This window comes from Balearica regulorum, chromosome 3 (genome assembly GCF_011004875.1).
Source record: "Balearica regulorum gibbericeps isolate bBalReg1 chromosome 3, bBalReg1.pri, whole genome shotgun sequence".
Classification (NCBI taxonomy): Eukaryota; Metazoa; Chordata; class Aves; order Gruiformes; family Gruidae; genus Balearica; species Balearica regulorum.
Window position 1 is genome coordinate 1,540,518 of NC_046186.1, and position 26,966 is coordinate 1,567,483.

Here is a 26,966-nt window from a genome sequence, read left to right on the forward strand (position 1 = left end):
CTTGGGAGAAGAGACCGACCCCACCTGGCTACAACCTCCTTCCAGGTAGTTGTAGAGAGTGACCAGGTCTCCCCTCAGCCTCCTGTTCTCCAGGCTCAACACCCCCAGTTCCCTCAGCCGCTCCCATCAGACTTGTGCTCCAGACCCTGCACCACTTGGTTGCCCTTCTCTGGACACGCTCCAGCACCTCAATGTCCTTCTGGTAGTGAGGGGCCCAACACTGAACTCGGCACTCGAGGTGCGGCCTCACCAATACCGAGTACAGGGGGACGGCCATGGCCCTGGTCCTGCTGGCCATGCTAGTTCTGATACAAGCCAGGATGCTGTTGGCCTTCTTGGCCACCTGGGCACACTGCTGGCTCACATTCAGCGGGCTGTTGACCAACACCCCCGGGTCCTTTTCCTCTGGGCAGCTTTTCAGCCACTCTTCCCCGAGCCGGTAGCGTTGCCTGGAGTTGGTATGACCCAAGTGCAGGACCTGGCACTTGGCCTTGTTAAACCTCGTCCAGTTGGCCCATGGATCCAGCCTGTCCAGATCCCTCTGCAGAGCCTTCCTACCCTCCCACAGATCAACACTCCCAACGAACTTGGTGTTGTCTGCCAACTTACTGGGGGTGCACTCGATCCCCTCATCCAGATCATTGATAAAGATGTCAGACAGTGCTTGCAGAAGCAGAGGAGATGATGGCACACATTGCCCTCTCACCTTGAACCTCTGCAGTTTCAATCCCCCTGTCCCAAAGCCCTCGTCAGTCCCAGGTCACCCCTGGTTTTCTGCAACCGGCTGTGCTCAGAGGAGTGGTGGTAAGATCTCAAAGACATCTGTATTTCAAGAACCACTTGAGGGAGAAAAAGAAGATAATTAAGACATTTTCCAGCTGATGTCACTTGTGTCGTCATTCAGGCACCGGAACATGACTGGTGCTCACTGCTCATGCCTTTGATGGCTGCTCCTGACACAGGACAGCTTCATTAGCTGAGGAAGCTTCTCCAGGGTGCTGGATCAGCAGCAGGGCAGGGGACATGATTTTATACTCTATGAAAGTCTGGGGGATGGTAAACATAAGCAATATTTGGGGATGAAATGCCAGGAGAAGGCTTGATGTGGAGCAGCCAGGAGATGAGTGCACTTGGCTGGGCCGAGAAGACCCACGGCCAAAAGTCCCCACTGCTTCCAAGCCCACCCCCAGGATGCTTGAAGTTGGACCCCCCCAGCAGTTTGTCTGCTTGGCTTTCGGCCGAGGTGCAAAGGCAGGGCCAGCCCTGGGAGATGCTTTCAGCAAACAGAAAGCCAGGGCAGGCTGGTTCCCCACCTGGGAAACATGCAGGGGAGCACAAACAGCTCCCGGGGGCTTGACCATCACTTGTTGCCACCCAACACAAGAACCATGACCCAAAAAAGACATTCATGAGCTCTTTCTTACTGCACCATAGAAAGGAGTCTAGGGCTAAATTAAACCTGCCCAGGGCTGCTATGGGCAATCTGCTAAACTGTCTCTTCTCCAAAGTATCAAGAGATATAAGCGTGGCAGGTAAAATCAGGATACATTTGGTGTGTAAGCACGGTGCATTATGGGGTGAAAGGCTCATGTCCACAAGCATGAATGAGCACAGAGGTGTGATGGCTGGGGGAGATCCCAATAACCTGGTCAGAGACATGGACAACCTGATCTCACTCCTCCTGGGAGAGCATCAACCCCACGGTCCCGGGTGATACCCTTCACGAGGAGTCAAAGTCGGAGCAACCTTGGGATGGCGGGTCACTGCCGAAGGGCATGGGACTCATCACTGTGTGCAGGGGAACGGTTCTTGGGGATTGCACAGGACTCTTACTTAGGCAGTATCACAAAATGCGTACAAAATATTTGAGAAACGCTTCTGTAGAGGGGAAAAAATTCACCTGAGGTGATTGCTTATGAACCCACAGAGTAACGAGAACAAGCCACCAACATGAATTACAACACCAAATCATCTGAGATGATCCCTGCAGCACTCTAAGCATCTCTGGCTGAATGCAGCTTCTTGTGAATGGTGTGGATGAAGAACTCATTCTGCAAAGAGGAACCCATTAAAGGCAGCTGGTTCATGGTAAATCTGTCACCTTTCCTTGCTCCTGACATGTTCCACCGTATTCATTGAGTTCATTTCTCCTCTGGGGTTTGGTTATTTGGTATTTAAGGTTTGGGAATTGGAGCACAGCAAGAGAAAGGTGTCTTCCATGAGAGCGGGCAGCTTTTGGGCAATGACACAGCTGGGAAGTCCTGTTGTCCTGTTGCCCTTCCCTGCCATACCTCCAAAACAGGGGTGCAGGACCTGGGGCTGCATGTACTGCAAAAAACATCCCCCCCAAGCCAGTGCACCAGGACCATACCTGGCAGCTTGCTGTTGAGTTGGTCCCATGGGCAAAAGGCCAGGCTGAGCAAGTCGGAGAAGTCCTTCTCCATCTTCTTGATGATCTCCACCCACAGCCATCACACGGTCAAGCACATGAGCAGGGGACAGGGCTTGGAGCCCCTCACCCCAGTGCCCCCCCCCCCCCCCTAGGCCCCCCTGTTATTGCCTTCTGGGGCTGAGGAGCTCTCACATGCAGAGGCAGCAGTTTTGAGCTACTCTAAAGCCCAAATCATCACTAATTTGAGGATAGGAGTGATGTAGTTACCGACTATGGATGACAACTGCTAGACAAGTTAGAAGTTTGTGGGCAGATGCTTGAGTATGGGGCTCAGATCCACGTCAGTGCCTTGAGCTAAGTCGGGTCAACACTGGTGATCAGCCGTAATGGATTAATGACATTAGTAACGCTTCTGGGCACCACTGGAGATGACTCCTGACACGAAAGCAATGCCAACGGTGGCCTCCCGGCATACGTGAGAGCCTCCTGATGCCAATGACTCGCAAGGAGATACCTTCATGTTACCACACACGTGTTCACCAGATCCTTTTTGAAGACATTGTCTTCTACCCCAAAACACTGTCCATGGCTGTAGAGAGGTCCCCAAGGATCAAGAAGGTGCACAACTTATCTTCAAGTCCTGGAAGTGCCTCCTCATGCCCGCCTACGCTTTTTCAAACATTCCCCTTTCCAACTCTCTCTTTATACTCTTGCTGAGGATGGTTTGCATCCTCTTGTAGGCTTCTACCCTAGTAGCATCTGTTGGTACAGTGGTAACTCTCACGTTGAGATTCAGACCCAAGATGCCCATGGGGAGGAGGACCAGTGGTGTGGTTTGGGGAAGGAAATGCAGTCCTTTACACTGCTGAACTGGCCCAGCAGTCCATTTTCAGAATTAACTAATCAAGTAATTAAGGTGTCTTCCTAAAGCAAACACGAGTGACTTCTGGATTCTGGGGTTTTAACTTTTTTATTTTCTGAGTATGCCACCTACTGATGGGAAAGGAAGGCAGTAAGGAATAGGAATTCATGAGCTGATTACTGAGGAATGCTAAAGGAGACATGAAGGATGTCCTTCAAAGATAGACAAATAACAATTAATGAATTCTAGAAAAAAATCTGTAGTTTCAAGAATTAGCGAATTACAGTAAAACAGGCAGCTAATTTTCTATATTTGAGCATTGTCTACTCTGGACTTCAAAAATCTCTTTGAGTTGATGACCAAGTGATCCTTTTGCCCTGTGGATTTCTTCCCAGCCTTTCAACAGGCAGATTGTAAACCTGGACTCTTCTTGTGAGCCTGTATTAAGGTTGTTCTGTAAAAATCAAAAGAATCTTCAGTATAAAATGAAGAAAAGATTAGGTGACTGACCTTCATAGCATGGCAGCAGGTCATTTTGAATGGATACGGTAGATTTCTGCTTTCTTCTGGAGGATGACTTTTTCTGTCTCTTTCCTATGATTCTATGATTCTATGAAGTCTGTCTGCAAGAATAACTTCAAATGCTTGCCACCATTGCTTCGGTCATAAAAAATGATTGACAATAACAACCTGATAATAATAATAATCTCATAAAGATGATCTAAACTGAAGTGTGGCATTCAACAGATGACTGCAACATTTGGTGCCAGTGGGCATCACCTCTCCATTGTGCTCTGACTTAACATGGAAAATGTCCCTTCTAGCTGAAAATATAATATCTCTTCTCTTCTCTTCTCTTCTCTTCTCTTCTCTTCTCTTCTCTTCTCTTCTCTTCTCTTCTCTTCTCTTCTCTTCTCTTCTCTTCTCTTCTCTTCTCCTCTCCTCTCCTCTCCTCTCCTCTCCTCTCCTCTCCTCTCCTCTCCTCTCCTCTCCTCTCCTCTCCTCTCCTCTCCTCTTCTCTTCTCTTCTCTCCAGCTGGGAAGTTTTATGCCTGGATACAAGAACAAGTGCATGGACTCCACACCACCCTCAATACCAAGCTTGCTAAAGACAAAGTGGAACATCTCATATCTCTCTTTGTCACCTCTACAGAAGCTTGAAGCAGAGCTAATCACCTCAACAGACCCTACAAAGACCACGCTTTCCCCCTGTCCCCTCTCCTAGTGCTCATTCTTGCTTGCACAGCCCCTCGTGGATGTCCTCTTTCCCCTGCAAGGCGAGCACACCTCCTGCTGAAGGACCCTGAGCTTGTATTTCATGTCAGCCACCAGGTACTTCATCATGGCTTTCTGAAGTTGCTGCTGCGTGGCATCTTTGAGTATGTTGAGGTAGGCTTTCAGTGGGGAGCAGGCGCTCATCTGGATCCTGTTGGGGTGATAAATTCATCGAGGATAGAGAAAAAGGTGTTGTATCATCCACCGTCTCCCCACCTTGATGGAGCAGGAAGTCACAGGGAAGCCACAGGAATGCAGGGTTGGACAAACCAAGCAGAGCAGCACGATTTCCATGGTCCCAGAAAGAGGAAACTTCCTTTAGATAGTCCAGACTGGGGATGTTGCCTTAGTTTTGGGGTTTTTTTTATTTGAAAAGGAGCAAAAACTGGACACAATGAGTTTTCCCTTTCTAAAGTCTGAAGGTACAAATGCTACTGTGGTCCACTTTGGCTGGAGGAAGATCTCCTGGTCCTGCAGCAATGACCTCAGCAGATGACCTCCAGGACACAGTAGTTGGGATGATGTTCACGTCCCACTTGATGGTACCTGAAGTCACTTGCAACATGCAATGGGTCCAGGTTTTGGGGTGCTGTGGCATTTCCCTGCTCCCCCAGTTTGCTGGACACTGGGCAATCAGTAGGCACAGGAGGCACAATGCTCTTCAGTTTAAGCAAGCAACCAGATGAAAATTTGCCTTCATTTCAGCTCTGTTCACTGGTGATTCACCTTCTTCTAGTGTCTCTCTCTTTTTTGTCCCCATTTTTCCGTTTCCTGTCTGCTATGCAAACCTCAAGCTGTCTGAAGCATGAACTATCTCTGGTTTTACATCATTGTTGACTGATAGCTTGGTGCTAAGAAAGGGAACGTATGTGGGTGGACGGCTATGGTCTGAGGTTCTGCTGCCTGAGCGGACCATCAGAAGCTGCTGGGTATGGCAGGAGAAACTGCTGAACATAACAAATATGAGGATGAGAAGCTGACCAAAGTTACAGAGCACCCTAAAATTTCATTGTGTGGTTGAAAGGGACAATCAAACTTCACCGGGAACCCCAAGGGAGTCTTGGGAACCATTGGTAGAGCAGGGTCTTGCAAAGCAGCAGTGACTGGGTACCCATATCACTGTACGAGGCCAAGATATTGTAGGTAAAGGTACCATAAATACCAGGTTTGGGAATTGTGTTGGGTTTGTGTGGCAAGGTTTTGGTAGCGGGGGGCTACAGGGGTGGCTTCTGTGAGAAGCTGCCAGAAGCTTCCCCTGTGTCTGACAGAGCCAAAGCCAGATGGCACCAAGACGGACCCGCCGCTGGCCAAGGCCAAGCCAATCAGCGCCTCTGTGATAACATATTTAAGAAAGAGAAAAACAGTCAGAGAGAGCTTTTGCAGCCGGAGAGAGGAGTGAGAAGATGTAAGAAACTCTGCAGACACCCAGGTCAGTGCAGAAGGAGGGGCAGGAGGTGCTCCAGGCGCCGGAGCAGAGATCCCCCTGCAGCCCGTGGAGAAGACCATGGTGAGGCAGGCTGTCCCCCTGCAGCCCTTGGAGGATGATGGTGGAGCAGAGACTCTCCTGCAGCCCGTGGAGGACCCCACACCTGAAGGAGGCTGTGACCCCGTGGGAAGCCCACGCTGGAGCAAGCTCCTGGCAGGACCTGTGGACCCGTGGAGAGAGGAGCCCACGCCAGAGCAGGTTTGCTGACAGGACTTGTGACCCCGTGGGGGACCCACGCTGGAGCAGTTTGCTCCTGAAGGTCTGCACCCCGTGGAGGAGACCCACGCTGGAGCAGTTGGTGAAGGACTGCAGCCCGTGGGAAGGACTCACGTTGGAGAAGTTGGTGCAGGACTGTCTGCCGTGGGAGGGACCCCAGGCTGGAGCAGGGGAGGAGTGTGAGGAGTCCTCCCCTGAGGAGGAAGGAGCGGCAGAGACACCGTGGGATGAACTGACTGTAACCCCCACTCCCCGTCCCCCTGTGCCGCTGGGGGGGGCGGAGGTTGAAGCCGGGAGTGAAGTTGAGCCCGGGAAGATGGGAGGGGTGGGGGGAGGTGTTTTTAAGATTTGGTTTTATTTCTCATTCCTCTACTCTGTTTTGCTTAGTAATAAATGAGATGAATTCCCTCTCTAAGTTCGGTCTGTTTTGCTCGTGACGATAATTAGTGAGTGATCTCTCCCTGTCCTTATCTCGACCCATAAGCTTTTCGTTGTACTTTTTCTCCCCTGTCTAATGAAAGAGGGGAGTGATAGAGCGGCTCTGGTGGGCACCTGGCCCCCAGCCAGGGTCAGCCCACCACAGGTATGAATGTAGCAAATCTTCCCAAAATTTACGGTCAATAAATACAGTGTTAATTAATTAATCAGGCTAAAATTAGACAGCATGTCATTTAGACAGGACCGATACCTATAAAGTAGAGGTTTCCACTTTTCAGGGACAGAAATGTGCTTGGGCTAGTGCTCAGACACTGTTTGATTTAGGGTTCGATGCACTGCCTTGCTTTGCTAACCACTGTACCTCTGGAGAAGAGCCCAAGGACTGATAAAAAGCATGCTTTGCTAACGAGTAGCCTTGAAGGAGAGCTGGAAAACTGATCAAAAGGAACCATCCTGCCCCGGAAAGAGCCCAGAGCTGGGGGATGGCCAGAGAGGCCCCAAGTCAACAAGAGTCACCAGGAACCGGGGAAGGGAAAGGTGGCTGGGGGAGTGTGCGACCACCCACCCAATTAAAGGACTATGCAAATTACCCCCCACACCCTCGAGGAGCGTGTGTGCTAGTTTAAATGTGCTTGACCAACAGTAGGTGATGCGGTAATTACTAACCAGTTAGCGTAAATTTAGGCGGGTTTTTCTAATCCTGCCTAAATTCCCTTCCTAAGCCCAGTGAGTGGGCTGGGGGTCAAACCAACTGACACCACAAGTTTTGGGATTGTCACGCTCCTGTCCTATAAAATCTTGCGCTCGCTTCCTACGCAAAGGGCAGGGAGGCTGCACGGTGCTTTGATGGTGATATCTATCTAAAAGCATCATCAACCTGCTGGCCATGTGTCCTGGCCATCCTGGGGAATCCTGCAGCTCCTCTCGAGAAACTCATGTCCCCTTCCCCATCTCTTGGGGACACAAGTGTGGCTGGGACCAGCGCTGGTCAGGTTGGTCTAGCAGGGATGGTTTCTAGGAGAGGAGGGACAGGAGTATGGGCATCACCCCACTGGATCCTGAGGAGCATCTCCCGTGGGTTTTGGCAGTGTGGGGCAGCTGGAGTCCCACCTGGGAGAGGGCACAGCCCATCTGCCCATGCATGGCCTCCTTTACACCAACACGAGCCAGGCTGGGGTGGAACTGGCAGGCAGCCTCTTCCTCCCAAAATCTTCAGCATGCCTCTGCGACGGGAGATGTCCTGAGCTTCAGGACCTGGATGGCACCAGCCCCAGGCTGTGCAATGTCTCCATGCCCAGCCCTGACTCCAGCAGTGGGGCTGTACAGGGACACCGAGCCCCTTCCCTGGTCCCCAGGGCTGGACATCTCCATCAGACACATGCCCAGGGTGAAAGCACAGGCTCAGACAAGGTCTGCTCGAAGAAAGGTCTTTATTGAGGTGTTGGCTTGGACAGGAGGCACTTGGGGCTGTACAGGTCTCGGGGTGACACGGTACCCCCAAGCTGCTGGTTTCTAGGGGAGATTTCCAAGCAGAGCCTTGTTAACATCGAGATCAGAGCAAGCCCCTGCCCGTGGGGCCAGCCCTTGCTGCCTGCTGTCACGACATGAGGGCAGAGCTGGGGGTGCAGCACCTTGGGACCATGGAGGACCACCATGAGCTTTGGGGTGTCCCAAGAACTAGGGCTGATGGCTGGTTTTCTTCCTCTATCCCCTCACATCGCCCCCATCAGTAAAACACCTTTTCCAGGTAGGTGTTCAGGAACATCCCTGTGGGGTCCAGCTTCTCCCGAACGGAGCAGAATTTGGGGAAGGCTGGGTACATCTTCTCAAAGTCCTTCCGGGTGCAGCTGTGGGCCTGCAAGGAGAGAAAGTGTCCAGGGGGGCTGCCCATCACTGGGGAATGTGTCGCTGGCCCTGGACGCCCCCCACCACGTGCTGTGGGAAGCCCCTGAAGAAGTGGTGGGCCCTCCATCCCCTTATCTATGTGCCCAGGTTAGGTAGCAAACAGGGGAATGCCATCTCCTCAAGGCATCCATCTCCTTCTGGCACCAGCCCGATGTGGGGGCCCTCCTCTGATCTCCTCTTCACTGCAAACCCCTCCTACCAAAAGGAGCTGCGATGGAGAAGGTGAAAGGACCCCTTTCTGCAGACCCTTTCCTCCCAGAGGAGCAGGACCGTTGGTACCTTTGCCCAGTGTGGTCTGCCACCGTGCTTCTTCATGATGCCCTCATAGGTCAGCCAGTAGTTGAGGCGGGGGACGTTCTTCCCGTAGGGCCTGGGAGGGGGTCGGACAGGGAGGGCATTAGCAGGGGCTGTGGGGGGATTTGCACACCCAGGAAGTCTCCTCAAGAAACCCCCACCTGAGGAGAAGGGCAACCCTAGGGACCCATCATGGGCTTTTTGACCAGCACTGGGTGATGGAAACCCTCTGGGAGCCAACATGCCACCAGCACTTGGCCAGCGGACCCTGACGTAGGACAACATTCTCAAGAAACAGGGCTGGGTGGGTCTAGGTGCCAAGGTGCTCCAAGGCCACCCCATCCCTTCCGGCTTGGTGCCTGCAAATGTCTTGAGTGGGTTGAGCGGGCAAAGGTGCAGGAGGTCGTTTGAGCCAGCTCTCCAGTGCCAGGCGAGAGCTGGTGTTGGTGTGTCTGAGCTGTGCGTTTGCACAGAGACCCGGCTCCCGGTGCACCAACACACTGACCCGGGGAGGAGGAGGAGGAGAGGAGTGAGACAGGGACCATGGTTCACCTGTACATGATGATGTTCATGTAGCAGCTGTCCCGTTGGAAGCAAGGACTCAGCCAGATCTCGTCACCCCGAGCGAAGCGTACCTCCACGGGGTAGTGAGCCACCATCTTGGGGTTGTTCTCCAAGGCGGTTTTCAGCTCCAGCAAGGCTTCCTTCGTCTTCTCACTGCCCAGGGGAAGCCCCCAGCCCCGGTTAATGCCAGCATGGGCACAACCAGCTCCCTTCAGGTTTGAACCCCCTGCCCCACCGCTCCACCTCTGGCCCCATGCTAATTGAGGGAATGGCTTGGCATGTCCCAGCACATCCCTCCCGGTCCTTTGGGCTCCCAGAGCCCCAAGACATGGTGTGGTGTGGATTTGGTACCCCGGGACAGGGATGAAGAAGGGTCCCCATGCTAAGCTTGCAGGTAGGAATGGTGCCTCCTAGCCAGGTCCCTTTTTCGGTGGCTTTGCTCCTGCTCCAGGCAGCCTGGGCTGGGGCAGAGCACAGGCAGGGGATGGCGTGTGGTTCGGGCACTGAGCCCGGCTGGGGATGGACAGGGAGGGTCTGCAGAGCCATTTACATGGGGATGGCCCAGTCCTGAACGTGCTGCTTGAAGCGACACTCGTAGTTGAAGATCTTGTAGCTGATGGCAATGTTCTCCACCCGGGAGCTGAAGAGGAGCCAGAAGAAGAAGCGGTTGATCCAGCACACCAAGCTGGGCACAAAGGTGCTGCAGGGAAGAGAGCAGGAGGTGAGATCTGACCCCAGAGCTGGCGGACCGGGATTTGGCAAGGGCAGGCTGTGAGCCATGATGCCGCAAGCCACGGCCTGGAGATGCTGGGCAAGAGGATGTCCCTCAAGGAGCTGCAGGCAAAGCTGCACCCCCCCCATGCTGGAGCCTGTGGGGACCTGCAGCCCTGCCAGGAGCTCGTCTGTGCTCGCCCCACCTGGTCTTGGACCTTGCACCCTTGCCCTCATCTCCCTCCTCCTCCTCTTGCTGCAAGCTAGGAAAGGGATGCTCTGTCATCACCTTCCCTCCCCCGCAAGACCTCAGTGCCTCCCAGGCTGTGCACTGGGCATCCTCAAACCAGGGGACTGAGACCTACTGGGGACAGGGTGGAGTGGCAGGGTGGACCCCTCAGCAGAGTCCTCAGTGGCCACAGTCCATCTTCTCCCCCTTCATGGAGTCCAGCCCAGCTCTCCTGTGCCACCAGGGTCCTGCTTCGCAGCCTCCATGACCTGGCTGGATCTCCTCTCTCCACCCTGGTGCTCAGGACATGCTCACAACCAACACCCTTCCCCAAAACGCTCCTTTGCTGCTGCAGACCCTCACTGCTGCTCCATCTCTGTGCACACGAGAGGGCAGTGCAGCCCCAGACATCAATCTCAACGCAACTCTGCTCCTCCTGCGCAGGAGCTTGCTTGGAGGAGAAGAAGGGATGGGGGAGCTCTGGGTCACAGTCCTCCCTTGCCGTCTTCCCTGGGACTCCCAGGAAAGCAGCACAGGTTTCAATGTAGAGATGCAGAGAAGAGATCTGGATGAGGCCAGCCCTGGACAAACCCAACCCACCCTACTTGTCCCCAGCCGCTGCCCAGAGCATGCCTTTACCTGATCCAGAGCAGAAACTCCAGCAAATAGTAGCCAACAGCATAATCCCACAGCCAGCTGGCAGAGGAAGAGGGGGGCTGCAAAGCCAAGCAGAGGAAGATGATGGTCATTAGGGACTAGCAGGGTTTGCAGCTTTCTTACCAGCAGGTACGAAGGTGGGAGCACATGCCTGGACCAGGACCAAGCTGGGAGCAGGGGTTTGGAGAAGGGCACCCCAGGACTCCCCAGATCTCTCTCCCATGATGAAACAGGGCTAAATCCAGACCCAGGAAGGGACCGAGCTTTGTCATAAAGATGCTGATATCTTGGACAGCCCCGGCTGCATCTGTGTCTCAGGACTCCCCTGACTGTGGAGCATGGGCAGAGTCCAGCCCAGCCCCAAAATGCTGTTCCCTGATCAGACCCCCAGCAGCCCTTGCATTGCAAGCCCACCCTAAAACACCAGCACCCAGTTTTGTGCCTTCTCCCTTCCCGCACAGAGTCTGGTGGGACCTGCCTTGTTGGTGGGATCCTGGTAGATGACACTGACATTCTCGCTGTGAGGGAACCACAGGAATCGGAAGTATTGGGATCTCTTCAGGTGGTCATCAAGGTGATCGAGGACCTGCAACAACCAGAGAAATGGGGACTGGTTGGTGACTGTGTGTCCCCCCCCCCCGGTGGGGCAGGGATCCTGGGAGCAGGGCTTGGAGGCACCTCGGAGGACTCCCAGGAATGCTGGGGAAGGTCCAAGGAGTCTGTCTGCAGAGTCTTGGCAAGCCTTGGCTTGGAGGGAGGTCAATACAGCCCAGCCAAGCACAAAGGAGCTAGTAGAGACCACGGACCCAACATCTGGGGAAGGGAACCAAGATTGCCCATCATCTCCTCTGCCTCGGCCGCAACAGAGCCCCCCCATCCTGCAGATGCTGCTGGGGCCGCATCTGGCACACACCTGAGCTCAGACCCCACATCCTCCTGCAGTCACACCTCTGCAGCCCCCAAACTGCTCCACCAGGCATTCCCAGACACAAGGCAGCGCAGCCAGGGCTGGAGGGGGCCCCTCCAGCCATCAGCTATACAGTGGGGCATGCTGGAGGCTACCAAAATCCACCTCCCGGTCCAGCGTCAGGGATGCCCTCTCCAGTTTTCACACCTTGGCAGCACATCACTTTGCAGCTCTGGAACCCAGGGGCAGCGGGAGATGGAGCCAGGATGCAACGGGACATGGAGTCGGGATACAACAGGGGATGGAGCTGGGATGCGCTACACGACCCTGTCCCAGAGACATCCCCCGCTTCAACTGCAGAATTGCCAAATTATTCATAAAGACACAAAAAAGAGCTTTAAGAAAGGCGTCTCCCTGGGATGAGCTGCCTGCCAGCAGCCGAGGACAGTGAGGCACAGGGAGTCTGAGCGGGCAGGGGACAGGCAGGACCATGCAGGTGATGGGGCGCGAGAGGGTGACCACATCCCCAGGACATACTCAGCCTCTTCCCGGAGCCACCGGGGTCTTGTCTCAGGGGAGGAAACCCTGCTGCCTGACACAGTAGCACCCACAGAAATGAGAAGACCCTTCAGCCCTCATCCCTGTGCGTGCAAGGGTAGAGGGACCCTGCGCTCATCCCCTGCGCGGTGCTATTTTGGCCGGGCCACCCTCTCTCCCTCTTGCAAACAACTTCTCCAACCACCCCCTGCTCCTCCTGCAGACATCTCCCATAGAATTGCAAAAAAGGCTTAAAACCCCAGCAGCTTTGCTTCAAGGAGTTTGCTTGACCCAGGAGAAGGTGCAATGACCCATGGATATAACCCCGGGAAGGTCATGGCAACCTTGGCTGTGGAACTGCTCCTTTCCAACTGGGTCATCTGAATTATTTGTCTTAATGAGCTATTAATCACCAAGCTGGGGTGTTTTAGCACCAAGCATCTTGCTGTGACCCCACCATAAGGTGAGGGTCTTGGTGGGGTCGCACTGCTGTAACGCCAAGGTCCCGTTAAAGCAGGGAGGTTGGGAAGACAAATAGCGTATTTCTGCAAGGGGTGAGGATTAACACTAATGCTGTTGCCTTCATCTTCACATTTGCAGCTCCCAAAAAGCCACAAAATCTCTCTGAGATGTTCCCCAAACAACTGATTTTCTGGCCAGAGCAGTTGCTAGGTTGAAAACAGTTAATGATTGTGCAAGTAGAAGCAGGGCAAAAGACACAACCCCACGTTTTCCCAGGTTTGGTGTAGGAACAAATGCATCGAGGAGCTAAAACGAGTGGGGAAAAGAAGGATGCAGCTTTTCCCAACATCTGTTTGTCTTCCAGCCGCGGCGTTTGAGCGCAGAAGCAAATTGCTAGCGGGGCGACCTTTTCAATGTGCGCTTTTGATCCCTCTGATAGAGGAATGTCGGTCTGAAGAAAATAAACCCGGGACTTTGTAGGATAATTACAGCGCAGTGGGCAAGAGCTGAAGGCAGCGAGCGAGCCGGCTTCGGGAGTCCTTGGGGACGTTGTCTGCTGGCTGAGCGCTGGAGTCGGAGGCAGAGGTTGGGCGGTGGAAATCTTGTTGCTGTAACGTGGCCAACGCACGCAACAGAGATGACCCCGGAGCACGCAGAAACCCGGGGGGATTTTGCTCTTCTTTGCTTCTCTCCCGGGAGCCCAGAACAAATCCCTTGGCTTCATAAAGGCCGGGTCAAAAGGAGCCGCTTGCTTTCTCGCTTGCAAATACCCTCGAGAGCTCACTGAGCTGAGGGCCAGGCACCCTGCCTGCTGCAATGCGGGTTTGGTTGCTCCAGATGGTCCTCGGGGAAAGGACGAGGATGGGACAAGCGGCAGATGTGGCCAAGGTGCTGTGGAAGACGAAGCACGTGCAGTCACTAGCACACATCCCGTAGGTCCATCAGAGCAATGAAGAGGAGCCAAGGAGCATGGAGAGCTCAAATTTTGGGAGAGGAGATGGATGCTCATCCTCCCCTCTTGCCTGCGTGCTGCCCGTGCCTGCCGGGGTCCCACCGCATCAGGGGACGATGTCTGAGCACCCGTTGGAAGTTCCGTGCACTGAGGCCAAAAATATTTCTGGCTAGGAGGGACGAGGTCAGGCCCAGGACGGGTGAGGGGGTTTAGGCACTGGGTGGTCTTGGAGGAGTTGGGCTTGAGGGATCCATCCCAGGTGTGTGGGACATGCCCACAGGGTTAGGTGCAGGTTAGGGTTAGGGCTTGGCTTAGGAAGTGGTGGGCTCAGACCGAAGGAAGTTCTTCACCCAACAGATCACTAAGCTGTGCAAGTCTGCAGGTGGTTAAAAGCTTGCATGGGTTCAGAAGTAGATCAGAGACCTTCCTGGAAGAGAAACTCATTGCCTCATCACATATAAACAAACCACCTCCAGCTCAGGAAGCTCCAAAGCTGCAAAGATCAGGGGAAGAAGTATTTTATCTGAGTCTGCCCCATCCTCCTCCTCCTCACCAGCCCCCCAGCAGGTCTGGGACAAGGGGAAGCCGACTCCATCCCCACCACCATCCAGGGATGCTCTGCAGGGCTCTCTGGTGACCTCAGCTGTGCAATGAACCCTCTCGGTCCCGCGCCTTGCTCCTGGTCACCGTCAGCAGCTACAGCGGCTGAGTTTATCCCAGCGATAAAGTTAATCACGAGGCCAGCAAAGAAAGCATGCAGATCTTACATAACCGCAAATCCAAGCCTGGCTCCTCTGACACATATATTATTTGCAATGTCTTAGATAACTCAGGCTTAAATATTTCAAGCAACCTGCTCCCTTGCCATTATTCTCTTCCGCCTCGCTGGGCCTCTCGACATGAAAGCCGGAGATCTGGAAGCAGGCGAGGAACAGCGATGAGCGAGAATTGATAATGGCATTAATATTTATAGAGTGCATGCTCGTTTCACCCTCCTAACAGCCCCGAGGGACGGGGAAAGATGGGCTGAGCTGTGTAGGACGCATAGCACGGGCAGATGATGCTGAGCAGGGTAAAGCTCAGCCTAAGCTACTTGCCCTGCTAAGGACAGCAGGCTTATCCTGCACGTGAGCTTAAATTTTCTATCAAAAAGGCAGATTAGGAGGTGTAAAACAACTCAGCCAGGCAATTTGGCTGCGGAAGGTGCTAGAGGACACAGTGAAGGTCCGAGCAGTCTGGCAGGGTGGGGTGAGGACCAAGATGTAAGGAGCTGGCGGGCCCCTTTAAACATATTTAAATACATTTAAAGCGGGGAACTCCCTGCTGCGGGACACCAGGGAAGTCACAGCTCAAGAAGCAAACAGGCAATTCACGGGCAAAAGATACTCCTGAGCCGTTGCACGCAAACGCATCACCTCTGAAGCTGGCAACGCTGGTCCATGCAGGCTGGAGAAATATCTTGGCGGCTTTCCCTTATTCCTCTGTTTTCCCTTCCCACCTCCCAGGAAAAACAAGAACCTGAAGTGCTCCAGCTCTCCGCTGCTCCGGTGCAGCTGCTCTTCGGGGGGGTGAGAGCGGGCAGGCAGACACGCTAAGGCACTCGGGTGAGGTGCGTGGACCTCTCTGTCCACCCCCATGGCCAGCCCAGCTGCCCGTGGCACAGCGTGGGTTGCTTTGGACCAGGGCTTACGAAGAAGATACTGCACAAGTGCCTGAAATTCGCCTTCGTGGTGGTGTTCGAGCCGCCCCAACGGGACACTGAATAATTCAGTCCTTAAAAAATTAAGGACGGTGTTTCTCAGAGCTTTACTAGTGCTGCAGCTCTGATCAATCCTGCAACAAATTTTGCTGCTTTTGTCCAAGAACTATTTATTTTTCATGAGCCCAACTTAACAAAGGCTTGTGCTGTCATTAGCCAGGGCTGGAACTGGACCTGTGAGACCCAAATGAGACAACGGATGAGGATGCTGCTGAGAGGATGCACCAGTGGGGTTGTCAGACCACGGGAGGACAAAGACGATCCGTGGTTGAAGCAGATCCAAGCTCCTGGAGAGGTTCCTTTTCACTACCGCTGATTTCTTCCTCCTGATGGACTTTGTGCCTCAGTTTCCCCATCCAGAAATCTAACGCCTTCCAATGAACGCAGTGAGCCCACACAGCATTTAGAAGGCCACCAGGCCTTTCAACTTGCAGGTGGCCCCTTCTCTGTAGGCTTTAGCCTGTGCAAGGCTGCAGCCTCCAGCGATGATCTGGTGCCAGAGACCTGGGACAAGCTGGATGATCGCTCAGCTCGAGGCAGTAGGTCCCATCCTGATATGGTGGCCTTGCCAGGCTGTCCCTGAGGTGGAAGGGCTGAGCATCAGATGGAACAGCTCGCTCCATCCAACTTCTCAGCACCGTGAGGGTGGGAGGGCTCCAAGGAAATGCACGCAGCAGTTAAAAGGAGTTTATGTAACAGCAGAGACAGGGAACATCGGTTTTGATGTGTTCCCAGGAGAAAGAATTCCTTCAGATCGCCCTGTAGAAATGCCCACTGGGCCTTCAGAAAGCTTTCTGAGGGAACCGGATCACACCCACCCTTGGCCACAGAGCCATGTGGAGACCCAAGCTTGTAAAGCCCAGGAGATACACTGCCCCAAAAAGGGGCATTTCATGCCTCTTTCGAGGGAAATCAGCCCGTTTCAGGCTGGTTCCTGCTGGGGATGGAAAGCTCGGCTGGAGGTAACCCCTCTCCAGCTCTGAGCATCTCTGTACCAGCGTCCCAGGACACTGTCCCCAGTGCCTCAGCCCTGTACTGAACAGGGTCCTAAACTTCTCATGCTCTCCATGGCCAACCAAGTGCCCTTTCATGGGCTACATGCAAGATGTGGTCTTCAGGAGGGACATGGACATGAGGAGGGGACAACAGGGAGAGGATGGATGGTGGGACAGGAGGACTTGCCAAGGAGGAGACGGCATGTGAAGCCTCCAGAGCCATGCAGGATCTTGATCTGTGAGACAGCAGGTCAGAAACCCTCCTCAGGAAGCCACGTCTCCTGAGCATGTCCCAGGTGGGACAACCACTGGCACCATCCACCTTAGCCTGGGTGAGCGGGACCTTTGGCAAGACAGAGACAGAGAAGGCCAGTAGCAACGTGACAATCGGTTTAAAGGCAGTTTTCCATCACACGACCCAAATGCAGCTCTGAGGTTGGATCCTGATACGGGATTTGTTCAGTCTGGCTCTTGAAATGTGTCGCCCGTCGCACTCCTCCTCGTCCCCAGCACGGTCTGTCCCAAGTCCAGCTCAAAAAGTTAAACCCAACCTTCACACTGGGAGACGGAGAGCTCCATCCTAAAAAATACCCTGACCTCACGCAGAAGGAGGCACCAAGTTATTATCAAGAGCACAAGATGCTCACGGACTATTTTAAGTGACCCATCTGTCGCTGGAAAAAGCAAAGCTCTCCGTTAGCCGAGGAGCAGGAGGCAGCGAGATGGGAGACGACAGTTCCTCGGTGAGCACACGGTTCACGGGAGCAGCCGTGCCCCGCGGGATGCTGCTTCTCTCCTCCAGGACCCAGCTAGACGCTGCCTGCCTCCGGGGATGCTGGCTCAGCACAGGCACGGTCTTCTCCCTCTTCTTGCTCAGTGCAGGCAGCGCATGAGCTCATCAAACCAGCTCAGGATTTCCAGCAAGGGCAATTTTCTCCAGCTGGAACATTAAATCTGCATTAGGCTTAGTCATGCGTGCCTCGAGTTACCAGATCTCTGCTGACCTGCCGGCGCCTGCGAACACCGGGTTAAACGGAGCAGAGGCGTTGGCTGATCCATCTCCCGGTGACATTTCCCGCGGCCAGAAGCAAGCGCTGATGCCTGCAAGCTCCTTCATCATCTCTAACTCAATTGCTCTGGAGCCTCCGTGCTCACCCCACTGCGGCTCGGAGGCAGCCCAGGGAAGATGGAGCTGATGGCTATGGGCAAACCTCCATCCCTGCTCCGGTGGGACCGCCGGCGTTGCGCAGCTCAGGCGTGTGTCCAAGCACCGGAGCAGCTCCCCACCGCTGCGGCTGCCCTTCCCCTCATTTATCCCTGCCTGCAGCGACGCTCAGGAATTGCTCCCGAGGTGGGGGCACAGTTTAAAACCCGCGGGGATAGACCACAGCTGGAGAAGGGGATCTGATTTCTGTGCCCCCCAAGCTGAGTCAGGAAGGGGACGGTTGATGCTGAGAAGTGAGGATGGTGCAGAGAGGACAGGACCGGGGACGTTGACGGGGGTCTCGTCGTCCAGCCTTTTCCCTAAAGAGGGCTGTCCTTCCAGAGGGCAAGCACCTTGCCAGCCCTAAATCTAAAATGGAGGTGAAATCAAGAATTGCAGGAGAAATGTTTTCACCCTCCTCTCCCCTGCCTCGGTCCCTGGCAGCTCCCACCAGCCAGCTTGAGCCCAGCCAGGAGGTCTTTCCTGAGCAGGAGCCCTCTGCTCCCCTGGATCTCAGGTTTGCAACGTACTCCACGCCAACACATCCTCTCCGAGCTGGGGGTCGTGCCCAGGAGAGCAGGCAGCAGCACGGTGGTCCCATCTCTGCTGCCAGGACCCAGAGGGCATCTCTGAAGGACACAGCCCAGGGTCATTCTCCGCAGCCCAAGGTGAGCACAGAAAGCTTTTGCCAGGTTCCTGAGGACTCTGGAAGTCACGAGCCTTCTCCTGCAGCCGTGAGCCACCCTGGGGCTGCGCGGAGGTTGGTCCGGGACAGTAAAATCAAGTTTTTGAATTCCAAAAACCTGTATCAGTCTGGTCCAGTTTTAAAAGAGGAGCCTGGGACCAGCCCAGGGCTGAGCATGGCAATGATGAAGAAGATGAGGTTTCACGTCACCTTCACACCCCTCAGCTGCCCTGGGCCAGATGTGGAGCTGGGAATGGGCACAACTTCTCCCAGAGACCGTGGCCTTGCAGTTCTCAAAACCCACCAAGAAATCAAGGACGGGGCTTTCATCCCTTTCCCCGTGCTCCCCCTCTCTGCCCAGCTCCCCCAGGCTGGACACAGAGGGGTGGCTGCCGAGGGTCCCAGCGCGAGGTGCAGAGGTCCCACCTGAGGACTGAAGAACTCATGGCACTCACAGCACCGTCAGCTTCCCCACCCAGCCTGCTCCCAGATTTTGTGGCCAGCAAAGCTGCCAGAGCACGCTCAGCCCTCTGCTCCATGCAGCACCCCGGGAATGAAGCAAACGTCTTCCCACAGCACCAGGGGACTCAGCACCCCCCGTTTCCCGCTGCCCCGCTGGCTCAGCTTGCAACCGTGCGAGGGACTGCACCCCCAAAGCCCTGCTTTGCTCCTGAACATCAGCTGCACGATGAGAAGTACATCTTGCTGCAGGTCCTGACCACCCACCTGCCCTACGTGGCACGGAGGTGGCACTGCCGGGTGCCTCTCCTCCCCACCCCACTACCTGCACCTCTCAGGTCCCAGAAGATGCTATTCTCACCCAAGGGAAGTTAAAAAAGTAATTTGCTAAGAAACATGGCTTTTCCTTCCTCTCTTTTGTCACCCTGGAGAAGTTTCCAGCTTAAAGGACACGGTGAAGCACGCCATGAAGATGCACAAGGAGTACAACCTACTCACACCCGTGGGATTTTCTACCGGAGCGTAACCACTTCCCAGTCTTCTTCTGACCATGTCACCTCACCGAGAACTTTGCCTGTCCCCAAGGAGGCTTTGAAAGCATCGCCCACAGCATACCTCGGTGAGGGTGGAGGGGAAGGCCACCTCGTGCAGGTGGAACTGGGGCACGCACTGGAAGGTCACCGTGAGCACGACGCCCAGGCAGCCGAGGTGCAGGCGGGCAGCCTGGAAGATGTCTGCGTTGATGGACTCGGAGCACTCCAGGATCTCCCCTGAGGCTGTCAGCAATGTGAGTGCTACGACCTGTCGAGAGGAGAGCAAAGCATCAGCAAACGTTCAACGTGTCCCATCTCCATGCCAAGATCCTACATCCACCACCAGGGAGACCCCCATACCGCAACCAGCATCACAGGGGGATTTCTGGTGAGCTTGGGTCCACCGGCCGCTCCCCTGACACCTTTGGTGTAGTGACATCAAAGGATCCTTCTCTCTCTGAGGGATGTTGGGAAAAGCCATCAAATAAAGAGGTAAGACTCCCCCAGATGATTTCACTTCTCCATAACCATCGGTGGAACCTCCGTACGGGATCTGAGCTAGGAGTGAAGGATTTTCATAACCGTCTAGTTAAAAGCAGACCTGGGTCCTGCAGAGATTTGGGTTTGGGGGGCTCCAATGCAAGAAGAGCTGCTTTCCCTTTGGTACAGAGCTTATTCATCGGATTATAGGACCATAAAGCACAGCGACAGAGGAGTTTTGGGCTGGATTGTGTTTTGGCTGGCAGATGAGGAGGTCCCAGTGTGCACGGTGGCCTTGGGGGACCCCCATAGCAGCCCCATCCCAGGGGAGCAGGACCCCTCCTGCTTGCTGAGTACAGTGTGCTCCATCCTTGCCCCAGGGCTGCGCACCCCAGAGCCAGACCAGATGACGGACCATCTCCCCTGAAGCCCTCAAGATGCCGATGTCCATGCATTGACATTCCTGACTCGTGTCTCACCTGGGTGGGGAGGATGCCATGCTTGATCCCAGTGTTGTGTGTCCCCGTCCCGATCACACCAGCTGCTGCCACCTCAGAAACGGCTCCTAAGCTGGGGGCAGATGGAAGGGCTGGTGAGGACATGTGGGACATGGCGTGGGGCACAGCCCACCATGTGCAGGTACAGAGTCCCCCAGGACATGTCCCATGCCCCAACGAGCAGGGTTTTCCACCCTTCAGCATGCCCAGGGTGGGTTTGTTGGCCACGTGTGCATATCTCCGTGGGATATATCTATCAGGATGCCACTGTCGTCCATGGGGGAGGAAGAGGCGGCTGCTGAGCACAGATCACCGTGGTCAACTCGGCTATGTCCCATGTCACTAGCGCCCATCTCTCCCCATCAGCCTGAAGGGACTCTCTGGGGTGGAGACCTTACGCGTTCAGAGCAAGGGGTGAGGAACCCAGGTTTACCCCAGAAGCATGACTATGGAGCAGGGCTGGAAGCAGCATCCACAAGCATAACGTCTGCAGACCAAGGTCTGTCCCTCCAACCATGGCCAAGGTGGGTATGTGGGGATGGTAGAAGGCTACAGCAAACTGTGGGCTGTTCCTGCCTTTTCCCCCAAATACTCCTCCAGCTTCCCACAGCTGGGGCCCAGAGATCTCCTGAACCGAACATGCTTTCTATGGCCATTGCAACTCTCAATGGATTCCTCCTCCATGAAGGAGTCCTGCTTGCCCCATCCACACCGTTGGCCATCTGGTCAGGTGGGACTTATTTCTCTGAACCCTCACCCCAGCCCTGGCCAAACTGGTCACTTGTATTGACTGAGGAACGCAGATATCAAGCCAGCCTGCAATTAAAAGCGATTTCTTCCCTGAGGTCAGCAAATGAAAGAGATTGAGTGTGAGAAATGCTCTCCATGACCGTTTCCTTTGCAAACCCTATCTGAATGAGGGTCCCTCCGAGCCCTTGGCAAGATACCCGCTGCAAGCTCCCCTTGTCCAACCTCCTGCTCCGAGGCAGGATCAGCTACTCCGTCGTGGAGGGGGTTGACCTGTGGTCTGCAGGACCCTGGTGGAAGACCAGATGCTGAAGTAAACACCCTTATTCTGCACTAAAAGCTCTTCAAACATCCCCATTTTGCCATGCCCCAGCACTTGATCTGGGGCAAGGATGGACACATGGGAGGACAGCCAGGGATGGCCCCGTGCACGTGTTCCACTCACTTGGCCAGGGCCAACCCGTGCTTGCTCAGCTCGACGTTCAGATCCGAGAGGAAAATCCCACCTTCCACCGTCACTTGCTGCTTCTCCTTGTCCACCTGCAAAGGATGGGATGGGAGAGGGGAAGGTCACAGAGCCTGGAGGAGAAAGACCCCGTGGAAAACACCTCTGCTCTTACCGATGCTGTTGATGGTGTCTATACGGGAGAGCCACCTACCACAAGGGCCTTGCCCCATCCTGAGCTGCTGCCTCTCTCAGACCTTCACCCAACCCAAACCTCATCCAACCCAATGGTGCCACTGGGTCCTGTCCCTGGTCCAGCCCCTGCTCCCCTCTGCTCTCCCCAGTCTCAGGGGTGTGTAAGCTCTCCCATAACCTCTCTGAGGTGTTGGTCAATGCAAGGTAGAAGACACCCCCCAAGCAAAGCTCTGCCTTCAGCAAACCTCTCTGCTCTGCCCTCCTACCCTTGCTCAGCCAGCTCCTGGTGGAAGGACAGCTTATTACCATTGGGAGCTACTAATCCCGCTTCTGGTAGACAGAGCTGCCAGGGAGGGAGCCATTCCTTAATTAATCATTGCTGTTAATCACCAGTAACAATCCAGCTCTCAGAATACGCTGCTACAGTCAGGATTTTTCACCTTCAGCTGCGCACGTGCACGCAGACAGGCAGACACGCGCACAATCACAAAGGTCTGGATGCAAAGCAAAGCGCAGGACAACCTCTCCCTCTCGGCAGCTCCCGTTTTCCCAAAGTTGTTTGGGATACGATCCACGGGCAACCAGCAAGACCTGTTTCCTTCACAGCATCATCAAACGGAGCGATGTCCCTCCCTGCCACAGGGACGTTTCCCACGGACCATGAACATCCAGCCGGGTCTTTGCCAGGCTGCTGTGCCTGAGGCACCTTGCAAGCTCGCATCAAGCAAGCCCTGGAAGGTGATCCTGCCAGGTACCTCCTCCCCATCCAGCAGGACACACACTGGGAAGACATCGCTTCTTTGCATTTTCAGAGCTGCTCCATATGCTTCCGATGGACTAGGGATGCTTTTACACGAGGGGAATGCGCATTCCCCTGTCTCACAGCAGCATTTCAAGATCTGATTTGGGAAAACTCCTGGCTGTGAGGAGAGGAAAACCTGTCCATCCTTTCATCTCTCACCTGGGTATGGCAGTGCTGGTCTCCCTGCCCCCGGTAGCTGCACAAACAGGGGTGCCACCACGTTTCAGGGCCACCACGCTACCTTCCAGAAGCAGGTCTCACCTTGAGGACCCTGTTCATCTTCCCCATCTGGATCATGAAGTCATCGGTGCAGGCAATGTCCGAAGGAGAGTGGCCGCCCCCCACCACCTTCACCCTCTTGTCCCTCTGCCTGGCCATATCGAGGATCTGCAGAGACAACAGGCAGCCTTGAGCATCCAACAGCTCCCTCTAAGCTGTGTGCCAGAGGCACGGCGAGGCTTCCCAAGCTAAAACCTCACCCATCATTGACACCACCTTCACTTAGGTAACTCACCTTCTGGGGTTAAAACCACCCCTGGAGCCCAGACACCTCCTAACACAGCCCTTGGGATCACCCCAAAAGAGATGATGCCCACCTGAGACACCCTAAAGTGACAGAGGCATCCCTGGGGTGACAGAAGGGACAGAAGACTCCCACCCCGGCTGGGGCAGGCAGGGGATCTCAGGAGGATGCCAGATGCTGATGCCCAAGGAACAGAGTCCAGCTGGGGCCGGGCGTGCTGGTTTTCTGCATCTTTTCGGTGTTTTGACACATCTGCTGGAGAACTTGTGCCGTTGGGTAGGATGGGCCATCTCCTGCGGCTGAGGGAAGGACTCATGCTGTCACCATCTGTGACGTCTCTGACTGAACATGACGGAGCATCGCAGCCCCTCCTGGCCTTTCCTCCTCTTCATTTCTAACGAGTTGTCTCCTTAGGGAAGCACCCTCCTTACCTCCCGGATCTCCTCCACCGAGGTGGGCTGGAAGTACAGCTCTGGAGAGGAGCCATAGGTCTTGGCCCAGTTCTGGAACTTGACTCCTCCTTGGCCATGAACCTGGAACAAAACCAAGAGCTGAAGTAGAAGAAAGCAAGCACCTCCCCTGCTTTTCCACACAGCCCATTCTTCGTCTGCCAAGACCACTGTACCAGAGCCAGGTTTCCAAAAGGATTAATTATTTATGGACACAGAGGCTCTTCTCAACACTGAGTTTCTAGAACCAAGATGTCTCCATGTGAGCAATTCAGCCCGGGCTCCCTTTGCAGTCAATGCGGAGAAGCGGGAAGATGTCCTGGTGTGTTTGAGACGGCTCCCTTGAGCACAGCACATCCCTTCCTCCTGCAGCATGATGTGTGCTGGGGTCCTCTTGGTTTCCATGGTCTCTCCTGTTCTGATCTCCTCTCAGACCTGGTCCCAGCACCCATATGTACCTCGTGGCCTCATGTCCCCGTGTCCCCAGATAAGAGGCTGACTGGGACCAGGTTGGGACCTCCCTCCAACCTCAGCCATCCACCCTGAGACACTGTGCCCAGGCCTGGCATGGAGGGTACAGCCAAAAGATCCAACCCCATCCCATCTTCAGGCTGGGGTTAACGCAAGGCAGCGTCCCCTCAGGGTGGTTTGGATGGGTCCGGGCTGAGTGGGACAGTTTCTCCCTGGCCCTGGTCAGCCCGGCTGGGGCTTGGTCAAGAGAGGACCTGGGGTGGGGTTGGGCACCAAGCCCCAGAGAAGATGGTGAATCCCTCTGCCCCAGGCAGGGCTGGATCCAATGTGCTGCTCCACCAACACAACGCATGTCCCACCTTGGCTGCAGGGGATGATTTATTCCTGATGTCTCCTTCCTCCCGTTCCCTCCAGCCTCCTCTCCATCAGCAAACCCTCCACCTTCCCCCCCCCCCCGCCCCAGGCTCCTCCTCTGCCCTCCCCTGATTTTCCTTCTCCCCCTCTCTGATGGCTTCAACTCCCACCCAAAGAGCAGATCCCAAAAACGGCCAAACTTCTCCGGGGGTGCAGGAGGGGCTCTGCAAGGGTGTCTGCAGCATCCCTCCCCCCTAGCACCCCCTTCCCCCACCACCCCAGCCCCCCCAGGCTGCTTTTAGAGGCTGGCCAGGGCAGGGACACTGGATGGCCCATCACCCTGCCCAGGGAGGTGACACTGCCTGGAGCTAAGGGCCATCAGGAAGCTATTGCAGATAGCCCAGATAGCGAGGGGGGGAGGTGGGGCTGGGGCTGCCCCGCAGCATCCCCCATGCAAGTTAAAACCCGGAGCCGGTCTGTGAGCCAGGGTACAGAGGAGAGAGACAGAAAAAAAGAAAAAGAAAAAGAAAAAGAAAAAGAAAAAGAAAAAGAAAAAGAAAAAGAAAAAGAAAAAGAAAAAGAAAAAGAAAAAGAAAAAGAAAAAGAAAAAGAAAAAGAAAAAGAAAAAGAAAAAGAAAAAGAAAAAGAAAAAGAAAAAGAAAAAGAAAAAGAAAAAGAAAAAGAAAAAGAAAAAAAGAAAAAGAAAAAGAAAAAGAAAAAAAAAAAAAAAGAACAAAATTGAGGAAAGCAAAAATCCATGGGGTAGAAACCACTCGTGTTCAGCAGCCTGATCTGATTTATCCAGGACCCTGTTGGCTTTGCCTCCCATTCCCCTTTCCGAGACACCTTTCTTGTTTCCCATCACGTCGGTGTTGGTTATTGAATTAAATCTGTATCAAAGGTGGTAATAAAACCCTATCGTCCCCACCAGCCCCAACCACGGCACGTGGCTCCACACTGCCTGGACCACCCTTCCCACCCCAAAAACTGGGAAATTCCCCCCTTTGACTTTTCCTTACCATCCCGCCGGCCTCTCCTGGAGATGCTGCTGGAGCGAGTGGGACCCTGGCTGCTCCGGCACTGGGGACAAGGGCCGATCCTGGCCGGACCAAGGCTGGAAGAGCTTGTTCCTGCCCTGAGGGTCAACAAGGAGCTTCTCTCCAGGCTGGAAGGATAATGAATAACAGCCCTTCCCTTGGGCTTTGCCTGATTCTTGGGGGGGGGGGAGGAGAGGGGCTGAGCCCTTCGCTCCGGGCTGGCAGAGCAGGATCTGGGTACGGATTTGAACCTGGAGTCCCGCATCCTCCAGGGATGCTGCAAACTTTGATGGTTTTGGGTAAAAGACGCTCCAGAGGGTCCTGGGGAGAAGACGCTTTCTCTTTTGGGGGTCTTTGCCCTGGAGTGGGTCCCCTGAACCTTCAGCCTTTGCATTGGAGGAAGAGGGGGAATAGGGAAAAGGCCCTGCCAGGTTTGGGGGGGCAGCGGGTGCATGGGGGGCTTCAGGCACCACCCCGCATCACACGTGGGAAAAAGGGCGCTGGGGGTCTTTGCTCTCTGTCTTGCAAGGAGGAGGATGCTCCATGCCTTGCACGCTTGCCTTGCACCCCAAACTCACTCTGCCATCCCACCCGGAGCAGAGCCGGGGGACACAGGATCCGGCCGGGTAACGGGTCTCACGTGAAGGACGCGCGAGGAGCGGCGATTTGCAGGAGCTCTGCAGCGCTCCGTGGCTGCGCTTTGGTGATAAGCAAAACCTCCCCGGTTCCCTCATTAAGGAGGATGATAACGATTTTTCTGAGCCAGCTAACTCGGGCAAGGTGACCTCCGGGAGCACCGCTCCAAGCCCTGAGCAGGCAGGGAACCGCTGCTGCAGGCAGCTGCCTTCGCACGATGGCGGGATGCTTGGAGAGCTGGCCTTTCCAGTACAATCACGAACCTGGGAGGGGGAAAATTGCTTCTTAATTACAGAGCGGGAGCTGTGCAGCCTGCGAAGGACCTCACAGCATCTCCAGCAGCTTTTTCCATGGGTCTTCACATCTACCTTCAAAGCTCCTTGACCTCCTGCCCATCCTGAAACCCTGCCGATGTTTTCCCGGCTGCAATGCAGCAAATTAATGACTAACCCTCCGACACACCTTCGAGCCCAGATAGATGCCGAGGGGGGCAGCCGACGGGTCAGACACTTCCACGGCCGCCCAGCTAACAGCTCCGGGTCCAAGTATTGTGCAAAGGTCATCAAAACCTCCAAAAACACCCATCCCCCCCCCAGGATTATTCATTAACAGTGCGGGGTGAGGGGGATGCGTGTGGAGAGGGACACAGTTCTCCCCCATCGCCTCAGTCTCTACAAACTCTCGGCTGCATCCAGGAGGGATGTCACAGCTCGGCTAATTACAGCTGAACAGCAGGGAATAATTCAATTAAAGAAGAGGCGGGGGGACGACGACGACGACGACGACAACACAAAAAATGGCGTTTTGCC

General features: G+C 54.8%; 1 protein-coding gene across 1 annotated transcript; it reads right to left on the reverse strand.

Moving 5' to 3' along the window:
* Positions 1-8,081: 8,081 nt before the first annotated feature.
* LOC104643288 (L-gulonolactone oxidase-like) lies at positions 8,082-25,666 on the reverse strand. The gene is made up of 12 exons (XM_075750279.1): positions 25,504-25,666; positions 23,642-23,743; positions 22,949-23,074; positions 21,691-21,785; positions 20,481-20,571; positions 19,604-19,789; positions 11,507-11,614; positions 11,011-11,087; positions 9,982-10,131; positions 9,420-9,584; positions 8,853-8,943; positions 8,082-8,523 (listed from the first exon to the last, which is right to left on the reverse strand). The coding sequence occupies exons 1-12, from the start codon at positions 25,504-25,506 to the stop codon at positions 8,395-8,397; spliced, it is 1,323 nt and encodes a 440-aa protein (XP_075606394.1). The 5' UTR covers positions 25,507-25,666; the 3' UTR covers positions 8,082-8,394.
* Between the last annotated feature and the right edge of the window lie 1,300 nt (positions 25,667-26,966).